The following is a 15,561-nucleotide window of genomic DNA, read 5'->3' on the forward strand; positions in this document are numbered from 1 at the left end:
GCTGCGCCTGGTGTAGGCACTAGTCATATCAGTATTCTGAGTATTCACCTACTGTCTCTTCGCTTACGGAAATAGCACATCTGGAGAATACATGTACTAAATACAAAATCGCAGAGCTCTGCAGTTTGTTTTATTTTCTATCTAAGACAATTTTAACATGTCACTCCATACAGAGCTATAGCAAGGATGTCTACGATGGAAACTGATTGCAGGATCATAACGTGAACAAGGCTCTTGTCATACAGAGGCCCACCTTCTGGGAGGGGGTCTTTTAGTACAGAACCTGCCATAGAAATCCTCTGCTTCACTTTCCTAGAGTGAGGCTTGAGTTTGAAAGGAGAAGCTTTTCTTTCTTTGGTCCAAAGCTGTATAACGACCTATCCTCTGGCCTCAAGACATGTTCTTATTCCAGTAAGAAAAACAGACAACTTTACTGGCATGTTATCTAATGAGTGAAATGCTTATTTGAATTTATCTTTTTTTTCTGTGCATTGGCTTAAAATAAAAGTTGTTTGGAAATGCAATAAATGGAAATGTGTAATAAAAGGCTTTTTATTTATTATTTAAGTCTGTACTTATAGATTTATAAGTATTGTCACAAAACCAAAAGTTTGTTTTCAATAACAACAACCTTTAGCAGATATGTAAGGGAATTTATGGTGTTTTGTGATAACAGTATATCAGTTCAACGATTGATGATAACGTTCGTTTGGATCAGTTGCTTTAGTATAAGTTGTAGGTTTATCAATTATACAACAATTAAATTTACGGATAAACAGTGTAAACACACCAATGTGGTTAGTTCTATGTTGTTTAGAGGCATAACTGTAAATAACACCCAGTTGGATTAACTATTACATGAGAATATAGATTGTTCACAACCTAGAATCAAGGTCAGATTTTGTAATATCTTTATGTATCATTTGCTGAAAATGTTTGCCACTTAGTTTGAATGACTGTTCAATAGATTACAGACTTACTTCAAATATCTAAAACTAGAACCCTATTTAAAAACAATTAATGCATTCCAAAGTTTTACTAAATAAATAGTCCTACCTTACCAACTTAAGGAGACTGAATTTCTAGACCTATTTTTTGGAGGGGGAACACCCTTTGTAAAAAGGGGTCCAAAGAAAAATTTGAAAATTAATTGCTTAAATGAGCATCTTTTAAAATCATTTTACACATACAAAAATAAATTAACCTAGTATGTACACACCAAACAGTTTATTATTTAAGGTTCAAGACATTTTTTTTTTTTTTAATAAACATGCAAAATGTGAAGTTTTTACATTATTGAGACTTGTGGAATTTCATGAAAACATGGCTATAACAATGCAAGAATACTGAGAAAATACAATACACTCAGTTTAAAAACTTGTTAAATGATTAATTGAATTGATATTTTTGTAATGGACTCTCACATCAAGGTCCCATCTTTTTCCCAAGCATTATTGATTTGCAAAAATACCCCTTCAACTGGTGCCGATGAGCATGGCAAACAGAAAATGTTTTCCAAAAAAATAAAAATAAACAGAAAAATAGTCAGACTCAAACGATCCCGAGTTTGAAGGTAGGGTTTATATTCATTGCTTCTGTTCACCACAAGTGTAAATTCCACAATGAATTTGGTTGAACGATTTGTAATAAAACTTGTTTTAAATTTCCCCTTTAATACATAATAGTTTACCCATAAAAAAAGATAGAAAGTAGATTTATCTTCAGAGGGGGGGACACGACCCCCTTGTCCCCCCCTGGGACAGACCTTGATTTGGTCTTCCACTGTATAGTTTTATCATAATTGAAACATCTTCCTCATAACATTGACTTTGGAAGCAGAAGCACACATTCCATCTAGATCTAGATGGACCAGCTTCAGCCAGTTGCTTACTTAGTTAATATGCCTCTCATTATAGTGTACTACTATTTAACTTCTATTTTCTACTTTAGTTGTTCAAGCTGACATAATTGCAGGGACACCAAAGATTGTTAGTTTTGCAATAAGTTGCCATTTCAGTTTGTTATTATCAAGATGATGTGTAGGAAAGATAACAGTAATGTAACACAGCAGCACAGTATTATTGTTCATAATGAGGTTGTAGGTATAACTTTGGGATTTTGAAATGTTGAATGAAAGATAAACTGGCACACATCACATCTGATATCATAACAATATTTATATGAGTATTACCATACGCTTTTATGACAAAAATTTGTTACAAAAACAGTAAGAGCGCTAAAAAAGTAGTTTACAACAGATAAAATGACACTTGACCGATCAATAGAAATTCTCTACTAAACTAGGTCAAAAACATTGTCTGCAGTCATGCGTGTTGCATCAAATATTCCTCGTGAGTCGTGGTCTGCGTGAAAGCACTAGATTAGGTGAAATATGAAATTCTACAAAGAAATGTCTACATCAGTAGTTGAAACAAAACTAATAAAACTTAGTATGTTGTGAGTCAGTAATGGAATGCTTACAGAAAGGTCTTTGCCTGACATCCACCCATCCTCCCCCCTCTTATCACTGTTACTGGTAGGGGAGATCTTTTTATTTTTACAGATGCCCTTGATAATCTAGTAAAAATACTGTTGTCCAGTTAATCTATAAGCTGATGTTTTATTATGTATTATGCAATTGTAAAAAAATTTAACTAGTTAATATAAGTGATCATTCATACATGTTGGATTACTGATACCCTCAGTACTTGGCACTTAACTTTAAAACAAATGAATGTAAGTACATTAATAACAGGTTTTTTACAGCTTGGATTGTCTCTGACAGTTGGTCAAAAAGATAGTCATACTATTAAAATGTTTGAAAATATTATTTTTATTCACTACGAGTGATGTTTGTACAGGTATTCAAAGTCTAAGCAAAATAATCTTTATTCATAATGCACATATTAATGTACATTGAATGTTGTCAACTATTAACTAAACTAGAACATGAAATTAAAAAACTTGCTTTTACTAATAATTCGTAATTATAAGTAATAATAATTGGTAATTATTGTCACCATTAAATGAAAATAAGCAAAATGTGTTTTTATAAAAGCTATAAGTTAAGGTAAATTCTACGAAGGTGGATGAAATTCTTTAATGAAATAACCTAAATTGCTTTTTCCTATCAGATATATGTTTTATAGATGTTTTATTTATCGTAATTAAACATTTTCTTCATTTTTACTATAATCTGGTAAATACTTTAAAATTGTTAATCAAAGGTATGTAGATATTTTCATAACAAATGAATTTACGTTGGACTGACATCATGAATTTATCTATGTATGGTATTTGAAACAGCTTACCTGGCTCAGTGGAGACCTTAATTTATGGATAGCCCTCGTAATTGTTATTATTTAAAAAATGTCTCAGTAGACATATTATTTGATGATTTAAAACATTTTTTGTATAAACATTTAAGTAATAAACATTTGAATTTATTATCATAAAGAGATTGATTATGTCTTAAAAAATATTCAAAATTAACCTAGTTGATTTTTTTTAAGAATATAAGGTGCTGAGAAGCTTTCACATTTTTACAATTATTACAGATTTTACCGCCAAAATGCTTGACTCTGAATATGAGCAACAAATGCTTAACTATGACACAGAGTTCGGAGACAAATCTACTTCATCCTACATCACCTCTGACCCAAGGACCACATCCACCTCAACACGGGTTGAAAGTTCATCGTCATCTGATGATTACTACAGCCTCAGCAGCACCGATGATGACAACTGTTTTGGTTAGTCAGTACCAATACAAATTAATTTCAGGGGCAGGGGTTTTCTCTATTTCAGCACTTTTTTTAACAATTTTAACCTTCACTCTACTAAAGGGCACAAATACACAGAATGCGGTGCAGCGTGATGCGGCACGGCACGTCGACAACATCAACCCACGCACAAAGAGCATGGTGGAGCATGTCTAATTCTCTCCCATTCCCATACAACTATCACAAATTAAAAATTAATTGGTAACCAAGCAAAGTGTTTATAAATTATTTAATTACAAGCATAACAATTTGTTTATTCTTGTAAAAGGAGTCAGTATAAACATTAAGACTGATGGGGAAATATAACGGATTTTGACGTATCGTTTGTTTCTACATTTTACTCTAAATTGTCATGGACATAATAGTAAAAAATATATTGATAACTGGCTAAGTCAGTAACAAAGCTACTCAAATATCATCTCGCTCCACTCTCTAGTCACAGGTCATTCCAGCTTAAATACAACCTGTGTGTTAATATTTCAAAGAATTAATTGATTGATGGAACATACAATGTATATTCTGTTACTCACTACTACAAATTACAGTGATAACTACTTTTAACAGTGAATGTTTCTTGCCTTTACAGAAATAATCTCAAGAAGTCAGTGGGGTGCACTACCACCTAACAGACCAGATGAAATGATAGGCATAGAAGCCCCACTGTACTACATATCCCTGTCATACAACAGTGGAGTAGAATCATGCAAAAGCTTGGAGGAATGCTCTTCAAGAATGAGAGAGATCCAGAAAATTCACTTGGAAGAAAGATTTCTGGCAGATATTGGTTACAAGTGAGTAGAAGGAAACAGTAACCATTACTATTCCTAAATGATAAGTTGTTTTGTGAGATCAAATGACAATATACCTTAAATGCACCATTTTTTTATAAACCAGAAACACTCCAAAGAGCAAGAAATATTATGGTTTGATCATTCCTAATCTCACATGAAGTAAAAAAGACCAACAACAACAACAAAACGTACTAACATCAAAGGGTCAAGCTCATTATTGGAAAAATATAAATGCCAAAAGCGGTCCCAGAGAGGGGGGTCATAACACACATAGCTCAGCTGTGTAAATAAACAGGTTTTCATAGATAGGTCATTGTAAATCAAAAGGGAACTTTAAGCTACTGTAGCCTATTTTGCAAATCTTTAATCCAATCTTGTTGTATACACTTACAAGTGTATACAGCCCCCCCCCTGATATTTTAATAAAATTTGGCAATTTTGTTTATTTCATACTAAGCTATCAACATTTCAATTAAAAACACACCTGAATACCTACCCTGTAGTAGAAAACCTAGGTACTCATTAAAATTATGTTATTTAAATAGGAAATAAATCTGACAATTTTCAGGGAATATTTTAGTAGAAATCCAGCCAGGTAAATTGAAATTCGCTTAGTCTGCAGGTTTACTGCAGCGGGGGTATTTTGTTTTGATGTCTCCAGAGACCAAAAATGTTATCCGTTTAAATTAATTTATAACCCACAGTTTTTTGATAACTCAAGCAAAAATTTTTGGATTTTGATTATATTTGCTACAAATGTGTAAACCTACATTTATTTGAATGAGTTTGCGAACCAGCATGATCAAATTATGGGAACAGGATTTTTCAGGGGGTTTTATGGGATAATAATTAGTTTCTTCTATTTTTACCCTAAAAAAATAGCGAATTCTTTCTAAACCATTTTGTAGAGCTTAAAAAACAAATAATTGAATATACTGAAGCGTAGTTGTATATCCAATGGTTTACAGGGGAAATTAAAAAAAACTGTCAATTTAAAGTCTCATGTTATTCTTATGGAGAACAATTAAACTGTTGTAGTTTGGTTGATTATGAATATATTTTTATCAAACTAGGGGATTTTTATATTTCCTACTAAGCTAACAATATTCCAATAAAAACACTCCTTATTACCTTCCCTGTGTCAGCAATCCTAAGTGCTCATTAAAATTGATGTTATTTAAATACAAAATAAATCTGAAAATTTTAAGGGAATATTCTAGTAGAAATCTATCCAGGTAAATGGAAATTTGCTTAGTCTGTAGGTTTTCTACGGCGGGGGTATTGTTTATTGTTTGTATGTATTGAATCAGTTGTTAACCAGTTTGTTTCCCAAAGAATGGTCAATTCCTTTAAAGATTGCTAAGAAACTTTACAACAGAACATAATAGTTCTACATAATAGTTTTTATTTTAACACGTTGACTGCTAACGCCGACTTTAGTCGGCGTCGCTAGCACTTCAATGTGGCGCGCGCCGACAAAAGTCGGCACCAGACCAACAGAAATATATTGAGTCAGTGTGAGCTTAGCCTCAGACGGAGATGTTATAATCGTTGCCAGACTGCCAGCTTAGAATGCGAGCTTTACTTTGGTGTAGGTTGGTACTAAAATTTCCCGTAAAATCCTGTCTGGCAATGCTTTTGTCCCGGTTTCGGGGATTTTTTCTCTTCAACCCACATTACAAAGACACTGGATACGGATCCGTGCAGTGCTGCTACCTTTGGGTGTTTCAGTGAACTACATCCACTCTCGGGGTAACGCAGCACAGTCACCACTGCTCTTTTGTGATTTGTCAGACTGAAATATTTGAATGCCAATTGCGTTCGCTGATTTGGTTGCATGGCGGGGCTTCGCCCGCCACTGGGGAGCGCCTGTACGTTGTTTTCAGCAGTCAACGTGTTAATTTATTAAGTTTGGAATAGGGACCATTTAATAATTTCAATGGGAAATTTCATGAAAACTTGTAGAGACCTTTCTAATACGAGTAAAACCATGTAATGAGACTGTGCCAATTTTAATTCCTAATTCATGTGTCTCAGTTTCCTGATTGGTGCAGACTTGAGGGTCTATGAGGCGAGGGGGTGGATAGATAAACCTGATCTAAGTTTGCGATATCCTGAGCTGGTTAACTATAGGTTGGACATTGCGTTTATCGGAGATTACAGAGGTCAGTATAATAAAACTCTTTAAAATAAACAAAACTAGAAATTGCCCAAACTGGCACAGGAAACACAAAATAAAACTTTACACTATATACACAAAACATTAGAATATTTCACTGTCACTGACAGAATTTTCAACTAAGGAAGAGAGAGTTTTTTTCTAGATGTCCTGGCCAGTGAGTTGTTGAGTCAGTGTTGCCAATAGTATGAATTCAAAAAACACAGTTTCAGTTTATCTTATATGCACTATATACAGGGTGTTCATTTGAAAACTTTCCATATCTGTTGTGTGCAAAGGTAAGGCTTTTAACACTTGTTTGTTCTCATTTCCCCCTAATTTGGACATGCCAAATCCAATAAAATTATTTTCAATTTCGAAAAATGCCCCAAAAGGGCCCAATTGGGGGGGTAGGGGTGCTTTTTGAGAAATTTTCAAATGTAAACATGGGTTGTGTGATACATCAATTTAAAGGTCTAATCACCCCGACTATTTTGGTGCAATAAAAATGTAATTATCTTTAACCGTATTTACAGGGTGGGTCAAAACGTTTTTAAAAAGGACTTTGAAGTTAAGTGCCGTATTACCCGAACTACTGAACGGAACAGCGCCAAATTTCTTTCCAAGCTTATTCTTGATCTACTCTTTAAGATAACTTGTAATAAGGGCATTTTCCATGTTATCTTCTAATTTTTTAAAAATCTCAAATTTTAAGAATAAAAGAAAGGTGAAAACTCAAAATTCTTAAATAGCAAGGTATAACAAATTTCATACCACGTGAAAGGTCCTTTTTTAACAAACATTTTACATATTTAAGTTTTCTTTCTATCTCTTACCGTTTAAAAATTGCAGTAGAAAAACTGAATTTTCTATGGTAAAATTATAACTAGTTTTCTAACAAAACACATTGTACTTTGCTCAACGATGTATTATGATTAATTACAAATTGATCAAACAACTTTTACTTGTGTCAGTTCATCTTGGACCCTTCATCCTGTTTTTTTCTCATTGGGAACTGAGCCAGTTTCAGAAATTTCTTAACCAAATCATTTACAGCTTTATGACTTAAGGTCTTACCTGGATATCTATTGTTAAACACTTTGCAGTTTTCCTGAAACACTTTTGTTCTGCCCAATAAGTAAAAATAAAGTCTATTTTTTTTAAGTGTACACCATATTCGATTAGATGCTACAGAAAATAGTACTTTTTGAAATTAGTACACCGTTGACTAGTCAATGGTACTACAGGAAGCAGCCCACATGTAGGTTGTCCTCATCAGCTATAAGACTTGTTTTTCACAAATTAAAACGTAACGACTTGTTTGTCAATCAGGGTATCAATAATTATGAATTGTTTCCTTCAGTTAATGCACCATTAAATGTGTCTAGAGACGAATTTTGGCTGTTTTATTAGAAAACTAGTTACAATATTACTATGGAAAATTCAGTTTTTCTACTGCAATTTTTAAACGGTAAGAGATAGAAAGAAAACTTAAATACGTAAAATGTTTGTTTAAAAAGGACCTTTCACGTGGTATGAAATTTGTCATACCTTGCAATTTAAGAATTTTGAGTTTTCACCTTTCTTTTATTCTTAAAATTTGAGATTTTTTAAAAATTAGAAGATAACATGGAAAATGCCCTTATTACAAGTTATCTTAAAGAGTAGATCAAGAATAAGCTTGGAAAGAAATTTGGCGCTGTTCCGTTCAGTAGTTTGGGTAATACGGCACTTAACTTCAAAGTCCTTTTTAAAAACGTTTTGACCCACCCTGTAAATACGGTTAAAGATAATTACATTTTTATTGCACCAAAATAGTCAGTGTGATTAGACCTTTAAATTGATGTATCACACAACCCATGTTTACATTTGAAAATTTCTCAAAAAGCACCCCTACCCCCCAAATTGGGCCCTTTTGGGGCATTTTTCGAAATTGAAAATAATTTTATTGGATTTGGCATGTCCAAATTAGGGGGAAATGAGAACAAACAAGTGTTAAAAGCCTTACCTTTGCACACAACAGATATGGAAAGTTTTCAAATGAACACCCTGTATATATGAATGAATATGTAAGCCTGCTAGTTGGGTTGGATACTCCAACTAGCAGGCTTACATATTCATTCATATATATATAGTGCATATAAGATAAACTGAAACTGTGTTTTTTGAATTCATACTATTGGCAACACTAACTCAACAACTCACTGGCCAGGACATCTAGAAAAAAACTCTCTCTTCCTTAGTTGAAAATGCTGTCAGTGACAGTGAAATATTCTAATGTTTTGTGTATATAGTGTAAAGTTTTATTTTGTGTTTCCTGTGCCAGTTTGGACTCTTTCCCATTCAGGTAAGCCTGCTATCCTCTCAAAAAATCCTAAAAAATCTAGGCCCTTGTGCTCTATGCTACACCCTTAAAACTAGAAATTGGTTAGTTCTTATATCTAGCCAGACTTATATTTAATTAAAAGAATTATGTAGTATAGTCTTTGCAGATGCTTGATATATCTTTAATATACATTACTTAAAATTACAAATATTGGTTTTTATAATTTTTATCATGAAAATAATTGTTAACTAAAATCATCTCAGCACTATATATGTTTCAGTCCGTCCTCTCCCGATGAAAATGCTTGAAAAAGCAATAGACTTGGTTCGTCACGGTGTTTCAGAAAACGTTGTTAGCGAAGACTTTGAATTCATCGGACTCAGTGATGTAGAACCACGAGATGATTATATCGAGTTCCAGAAGTCTATACCACCAATAAGTCAAAGGAGCAAAGGAAGAGGAAGAGGTAGAGGTAGAGGAAGGGGAAGGGGGGGAGCTTTTAGTGGGAGGGGAGCATTCAGTGGTAGAGGAGCAATGGGTGGAATCCAAGCAAGTAGTGGCCGTGGGGCAAGTCAGCAAGGGAAGACCAGAAAAAAGTCCAAGAAAGTCACCACAGTTGACGACTTACTCAAATTTTAACATATAATAAAACATGAACTATTATTTCTGTACTACGTTTTTTAATAACTCAATTAGTTTTTAAATAAACATTTTCAAACATTGGTCATTGATTTTACTACAGTAAAGATGGCACCTCTGTATATAGCACAAGATAGCATTATGTTACAATCACAAAACACATTCAAACTACCACAGTTTGGTAGTATCAACATGAACTTTCAAAAGGGTTTGTATGGTGGGCTTAGGGATCCCAAAGAAAGATTCAGAACTGTTAAGTGTTTAATTTCCAGTACATTTTATAAACTATAGGATATAGGTTTAACTGTTACCCCTTTAAAGGTTCTTTGGCTGATTTAGTTTTTAATTATTAAATGGATGTTTTAACTAAATATACAGGAGATATGATAGAATACTTTCAGTGCTATATTAAACTAGGGTATATCAATAAATGTAAAAATAACATGCCTTTGAGGCTTTTATTTAATTCTTCGAGAAATCAAACCATTTTAACGAATTTCCCTAATAGGGAATAAGCTACTGTATTACTGTAGGTCCCATGGTAAGACCTGGACCTGGACTGATTTCCTTTTTTGTTTTGAGGTCCCCAGAGGCTAAAAACACCATCCATTCAAATTCATATTTGTACATGTCAGTTAGCTTGATAACTCAAGCAAAAATGATCGGGTTTTGATGAAATTTCGTATACCATTACCAACTGGCGATCGTTGACCAGATGTCTGGATTGATCTTGTCAAATAAAATTTACTTTTAAGAATTAATAAACTAATATTTACAGTACAGTATAAACCTGTAAACCTACATCTATTCAAACGAGTTTGCGAATCAGCATGATTGAACTATGGGAACGGGGATTTATGGGAAGTTTTATGGGGTAAAAATTTGTTTTTTTCCATTTTTGACCCTTGAAACATAAAATTTTTCAATTTCTTTCCAAACCATTTTTAATTAATTTCATTTATTTATTTTACACGGTTACACTGTTTTTGCAATAGTCATCAGCAAATACAAGATGACATAATTTACAATAACACTACATTACAAATGCAATTAAATAATAATTAAGTAAGCATGCATAGTAGTTAAATAATAGTAAATTAAAAATTCCCATGTTATGGAGAATTGAATTAATAAATCATTTTAATTTGCTTTTTTATGGACATATTTTAATAACATTTGGCAAATTTGTTTATTGCATACTAAGATATCAATATTTCAATTATAGCTTATTTCCTATAAGGGAAATTTGCAAAAAAAAACACACCTTATTATCTCCCCTGCAGCAGCAAACGTAAGTACTAATTTTTTGTAGAAATCCAGCCAGGTAAATGGAAATTTGCTTAGTCTGCAGGTTTGCTGTGGCAGGGCTATTTTAATCAACTCATCGTTCTAATTTCCATATAGATTCTTAGTGAGAAAATTTAAACTGTTACTGTTCTTAATGTTCAAGGTTAAACAATAGTGGTTAGGACACACAATGTCTCCAACTAAAGCTTTAAAAAATAGAAGGGTAGCTCAAAATAATTGTTGTGACATCTTAAATATAAAAAAAAAAATAGCTATTCATCTTTTCTAAGCAGGTTAACATAGAGGATTGTTAAAGGATTAATTGAAATACAATTTATCACTTAGGCTTTTATTACTGATCAAATATTAACAAATTCCATGGCATCAAATATTTATATAATAGGACAAATCAATTTAATCACGAAACAATAATTATTAGTCTAGTTTCATCTTTGAATAAAACATTAAAATCACCTATTTAAAATTGATATGGACAAAGTAACACTCTTTTTGTAAACAATCACAAATTCAAATCATGTTAAAAATACAAACTATTCTAAATATCACAATAGAAGCAACAATAGAAAAATATATTCATCTTTAATACCGAATATTACCTTTAACATTAACTCTCGACGATACACATATCTAAAAAATTAATTACAGTTCCACAAGCTCAATGTGTTTTATTAACTTAAATAATCTTGTATTAACACATTCAATTGTATTGCATACAGTGGCGGATCTAGAACAGTCACAAAGGGGGGGGGGGCGAACCAGGGAGTTTGGGGGGTTCGGGGGTGCCCCCCCCAAAAAAAATTATATAAACCAAGTCTCCAAAATGGCAGTTTTATACTATTTCTTTATTAGTGTGACAAATTATTTTACGCAATTTGTATGCACTACTGTATTACATGCAGTAAAAAATATATGTATATGTATGCCCGAGGGGGGGGCGGTCGCCCTCTTCGCCACCCCTCTGGATCCGCCACTGATTGCATACATATATTTATATTTTGATCTTTAAGGACAGTTTTTAATGTTACAAAAATGTTTTAAAAGTTAATTCAGTTTCATGAGCACAAAAAAAAACTAACATATACAGACATTCAAAAGCTTTTTAACCTTTTGAAAAATAAATATAGACAATCTTTTACACGTAACAAAAAAACTGTGTGGGATTCTAAATTTATATTTTATTTAAATAAAGTGTAGGGTAAATTTACAAAGTTGAAACAAAAGATTTATACATTAGGTTATTAAAATAATGCATTATTTCACAATGATTTTATCTAAATCAACAAGTATTCAGTCAAACTAAATTAAAATTCTGTCACTGTAAATATACAAAATGCAAGTAGCTTGAACTTTGTGTTTTTACATTATATACAACACAAGAGATAATAGGGTCCTAAAAATTTCTGGGAAAGGCATTTTAATTTTTGAACCATTGCCAATAATGCAACAAATTATGCTCATATATCATACCTTAAATTTTATTTTGTGAAGCGAAAATATATTTTTTCATCATACTGGGAACTATTTACAAGGAGGAAATCTAAAATAAGAGCATAGATTGAGTAGTATATTAAATTACAGGTGTCTATTAGGAGAACATAGTGAAACAAACCTGACCTCAAAACGTTCATCCTAGCGAAAACAGTGGCAAGTTAAAATCAAGAACTTGTGCTCAATAAATAGTTGTCACTCCTTGTCCTCCAAAATCCTCTCATTTAAGATTCCCTTCCGACTCCATTTTAATTATCTAGAAAAAAATGTATGTTTGCTTCAAAAAGTAGATTTTAAGGTATGGTACGTATTTGCATTATTTGCAATGGTTTAAGAAATATCATATCATGTTTTATATCCAGTAGGATTTGTGATTTAATGTAAACATGATTCACCACATCCTGCTGACTATCCTGTTTGATTCCTAAGCTATCAGGTGTTGGAGGTCTACAATTACTGGGACTTTAAAACCCTCCCTTTCTTCCTCACGCTCTTCTTTATTTATGAGACTCTTAAGGTAAGACAACGTAAAATAATAGTTTTCAATACGGTAATAATTAAAAATGTTTGTGACAATTGCAATTACAATAAAACATTTTTTATGAGAGAGGTCCCGGCCTCAGATGATGTCCTGCTTTTTATTCTTATTACTTTTATATTTATTTATCGATTTGATTTAATTTAAGGCTGACTTGCTTGTTCTATTTATTAGATTAATTAAGGACAGCCTTAAGAAAGATAAAGGGACAATGCCTTGAAGCTGATTGTGCTTTTAAAATCAAATGTAGGCAATGTAATGTAATGTAATGTAATTAAATGTAATGTATATTTATTAAAGTATACAGGGTGTTTCCAAATTGTCTGGACATATTTTGTGGACTTGTTCCTTGGGCTAAGACAAACATAAAATGACATATAAGTATGGGTCTAAAATGCCTAGATTTATGTTTGTCAGTCTATTTGTGATTTTTAAGAACTATTTAATATCTTAGGCATTTTTCAAGATACAAATTTCAAAATTGGTATAAATGTGTATTTTAGTAGGTAAATAGAGCGTACAAAGTTTCGTTCCTATATCTCAAGCCGTTTCAATATGGCAGCCATTTAAAATCTGTAATGCCAAATTTCATGAAAACTGTAAATATTAAGAAAATTGTTTTTCAGATAAAAAAGATAGAAAATTTAAATCCAAATCAAATGAGACCTTGTTTGTTAAAATCAGATGACAAACAACTGAGTTATTAGTTTTTTTTTCTACATTCGGTTAAGCAATTTAATAGGACTACCATACGGCTCTATAAAATAACAATCATAATAAACATTATGGATTGGATCCTATTAAGTGTAACCGAATGTAAAAGAAAACTGATAACTCGGTTGCTTGTCAACTTTGTAAGCTCTTTTTACCTACTAAAATACACATTTATACTAATTTTGAAGTTTCTATCTTGAAAAATGCGTAAGATATAAAATAATTCTTAAAAATCACAAACAGACTGACAAAACAGAAATCTAACTTATACGGCATTTATGTTTATCTTAACCCAAGGAACAAGTTCACAAAATATGTCCAGACAATTTGGAAACACCCTGTATAATAAAATCATTTTAAAAATATTAATACTACACATTAATTTAAAAAAGGGCTGATATTTAATTGAAACAAATAAACAATGAATTACAAGCTGATGAAATGAACAAGCTGTTACACACCCCAAATGGTACATTCTCACATATTTATCCCTCCGTCTTTCTCTCTCTCTCTCTCTCACACACACACACACACACACTAGTCACTAACTTGACTGATCCTTGAGACAAATACCTTTTGTACACTTTATACAGCTACAATTAGACTCCTTAAAATTGATACTGACTAAGTCCATGGTAAAATTGTGATAATCAATTAAAATAAACATTACGATAAATACATTATAACAATGATAAACTATTCAAAAAATGATTTAACAAACTAAAAATAATTACTACATATAGAGAGAGAAGTCCATAGAAGGGGGTCAGAGTGGATCTACAGGAGGGTTAAGGTCGTTTTGAGAGGTCAATCTTTGTTGTATCCGTAGACATTTGGGGCAAAGCTGGCCCGCTCTAAGGCACTCGGAGTGATATACAGCATTGCAGTTTTTGCACTAAAAAATCAAAATTAATTATTAACCCTCATTTAATATATTTAACTAGGGGTCTGCAAGTCAGATTATTATACTTTGGGTAATATAAACTTGGGAATCGTAACACTACAGTCAGCTTATACAATATAGTACATCATCTCCCCTATATTGCAGTTAAAATCTTCTGTGGTCACATTGAAACTGTGAACATCACCCGCAATCGTGGAAAAATAAAAATAGTCAATTTTTTATCTCTTATCTTACTGTGATCGCAAAATAAAAGCTCTTCTCTGCTTGACTTGACCCAGGCTTGGTCCAAAACATACTTGCTAACATACTTGACTTGCCTAATCAGATCCTTTGGGCCAACTGTTAGCCTGACCCAACCTGAAAATATCGGAGATCCACAGACCCCTATTTTTAACAGTATTAACATAAAAATATTGATTTGATTCAATGTGTTTAATTCGATGTCAACTTTTGTACCCCAGGGAGTATGGTTGGCATTTTCTTATATCTTGTAGAATTTAAAAAGTTAAATTAAAATTGAATTGTTTTTCTTATACACATATTTTAACAACATTTATGGTATTCATTTAAATTCTAATACAACTTGGCTAATGGTGTTTACACTCTTCTGACAATAACGGCTATTTTCAGATGGGCTCAGGAATCATGTACTACACTTGACATACAGCAGAACCCCTCATTTCCGACATCTGCATAAGCAACTCCTAGGGATATCCGACCTAATGTGGCCGATCACGGGTGTTTCCATAATCACGGCAAATGACCACAGCAAGATATTCTTACGGATGTTGTCGCGATCGCAGAATTCGATTACCGATGTTCCCGTAACCGCAGAATATCCTCACGGGTGTTGCCGCGATCGTGGGAAACGATTACGGGTGTCACTGAGACTGCAAGATATGCTCCTCCCAAT

General features: G+C 32.7%; 2 protein-coding genes across 2 annotated transcripts in view; one reads left to right on the forward strand and one right to left on the reverse strand.

Annotated features, from left to right (window-relative positions):
* Positions 1–3,571: 3,571 nt before the first annotated feature.
* LOC128998875 (peptidoglycan recognition protein 1-like) lies at positions 3,572–9,696 on the forward strand. Its single transcript, XM_054425232.1, has 4 exons — positions 3,572–3,752; positions 4,369–4,573; positions 6,611–6,738; positions 9,338–9,696. Exons 1-4 carry the CDS (start codon positions 3,572–3,574, stop codon positions 9,694–9,696), a joined length of 873 nt encoding a protein of 290 aa, XP_054281207.1.
* Positions 9,697–13,372: 3,676 nt separating this feature from the next.
* LOC128998340 (pleckstrin homology domain-containing family M member 1) overlaps positions 13,373–15,561 on the reverse strand; it is a 42,252-nt gene continuing 40,063 nt past the window's right edge. The window contains exon 10 of the mRNA XM_054424442.1: positions 13,373–14,639. Coding sequence (XP_054280417.1) covers positions 14,511–14,639 — 129 coding nt within the window. The 3' untranslated portion in view covers positions 13,373–14,510. The remainder of the gene's footprint in view (positions 14,640–15,561) is intronic.

This window comes from Macrosteles quadrilineatus, unplaced genomic scaffold (genome assembly GCF_028750875.1).
Source record: "Macrosteles quadrilineatus isolate MER2022 unplaced genomic scaffold, UCM_ALF_1.0 Scaffold_7__1_contigs__length_78375512, whole genome shotgun sequence".
Lineage (NCBI taxonomy): Eukaryota > Metazoa > Arthropoda > Insecta > Hemiptera > Cicadellidae > Macrosteles > Macrosteles quadrilineatus.

Excerpts from the sequence above, each read along its gene's own strand:
- LOC128998875 (XM_054425232.1), top strand. The coding sequence starts at position 3,572 with ATGCTTGACTCTGAATATGAGCAACAAATGCTTAACTATGACACAGAG. Across the intron at positions 3,753-4,368 it reads CGATGATGACAACTGTTTTG|AAATAATCTCAAGAAGTCAG; the intron begins GTTAGTCAGTAC and ends TTGCCTTTACAG. Across the intron at positions 4,574-6,610 it reads CTGGCAGATATTGGTTACAA|TTTCCTGATTGGTGCAGACT; the intron begins GTGAGTAGAAGG and ends CATGTGTCTCAG.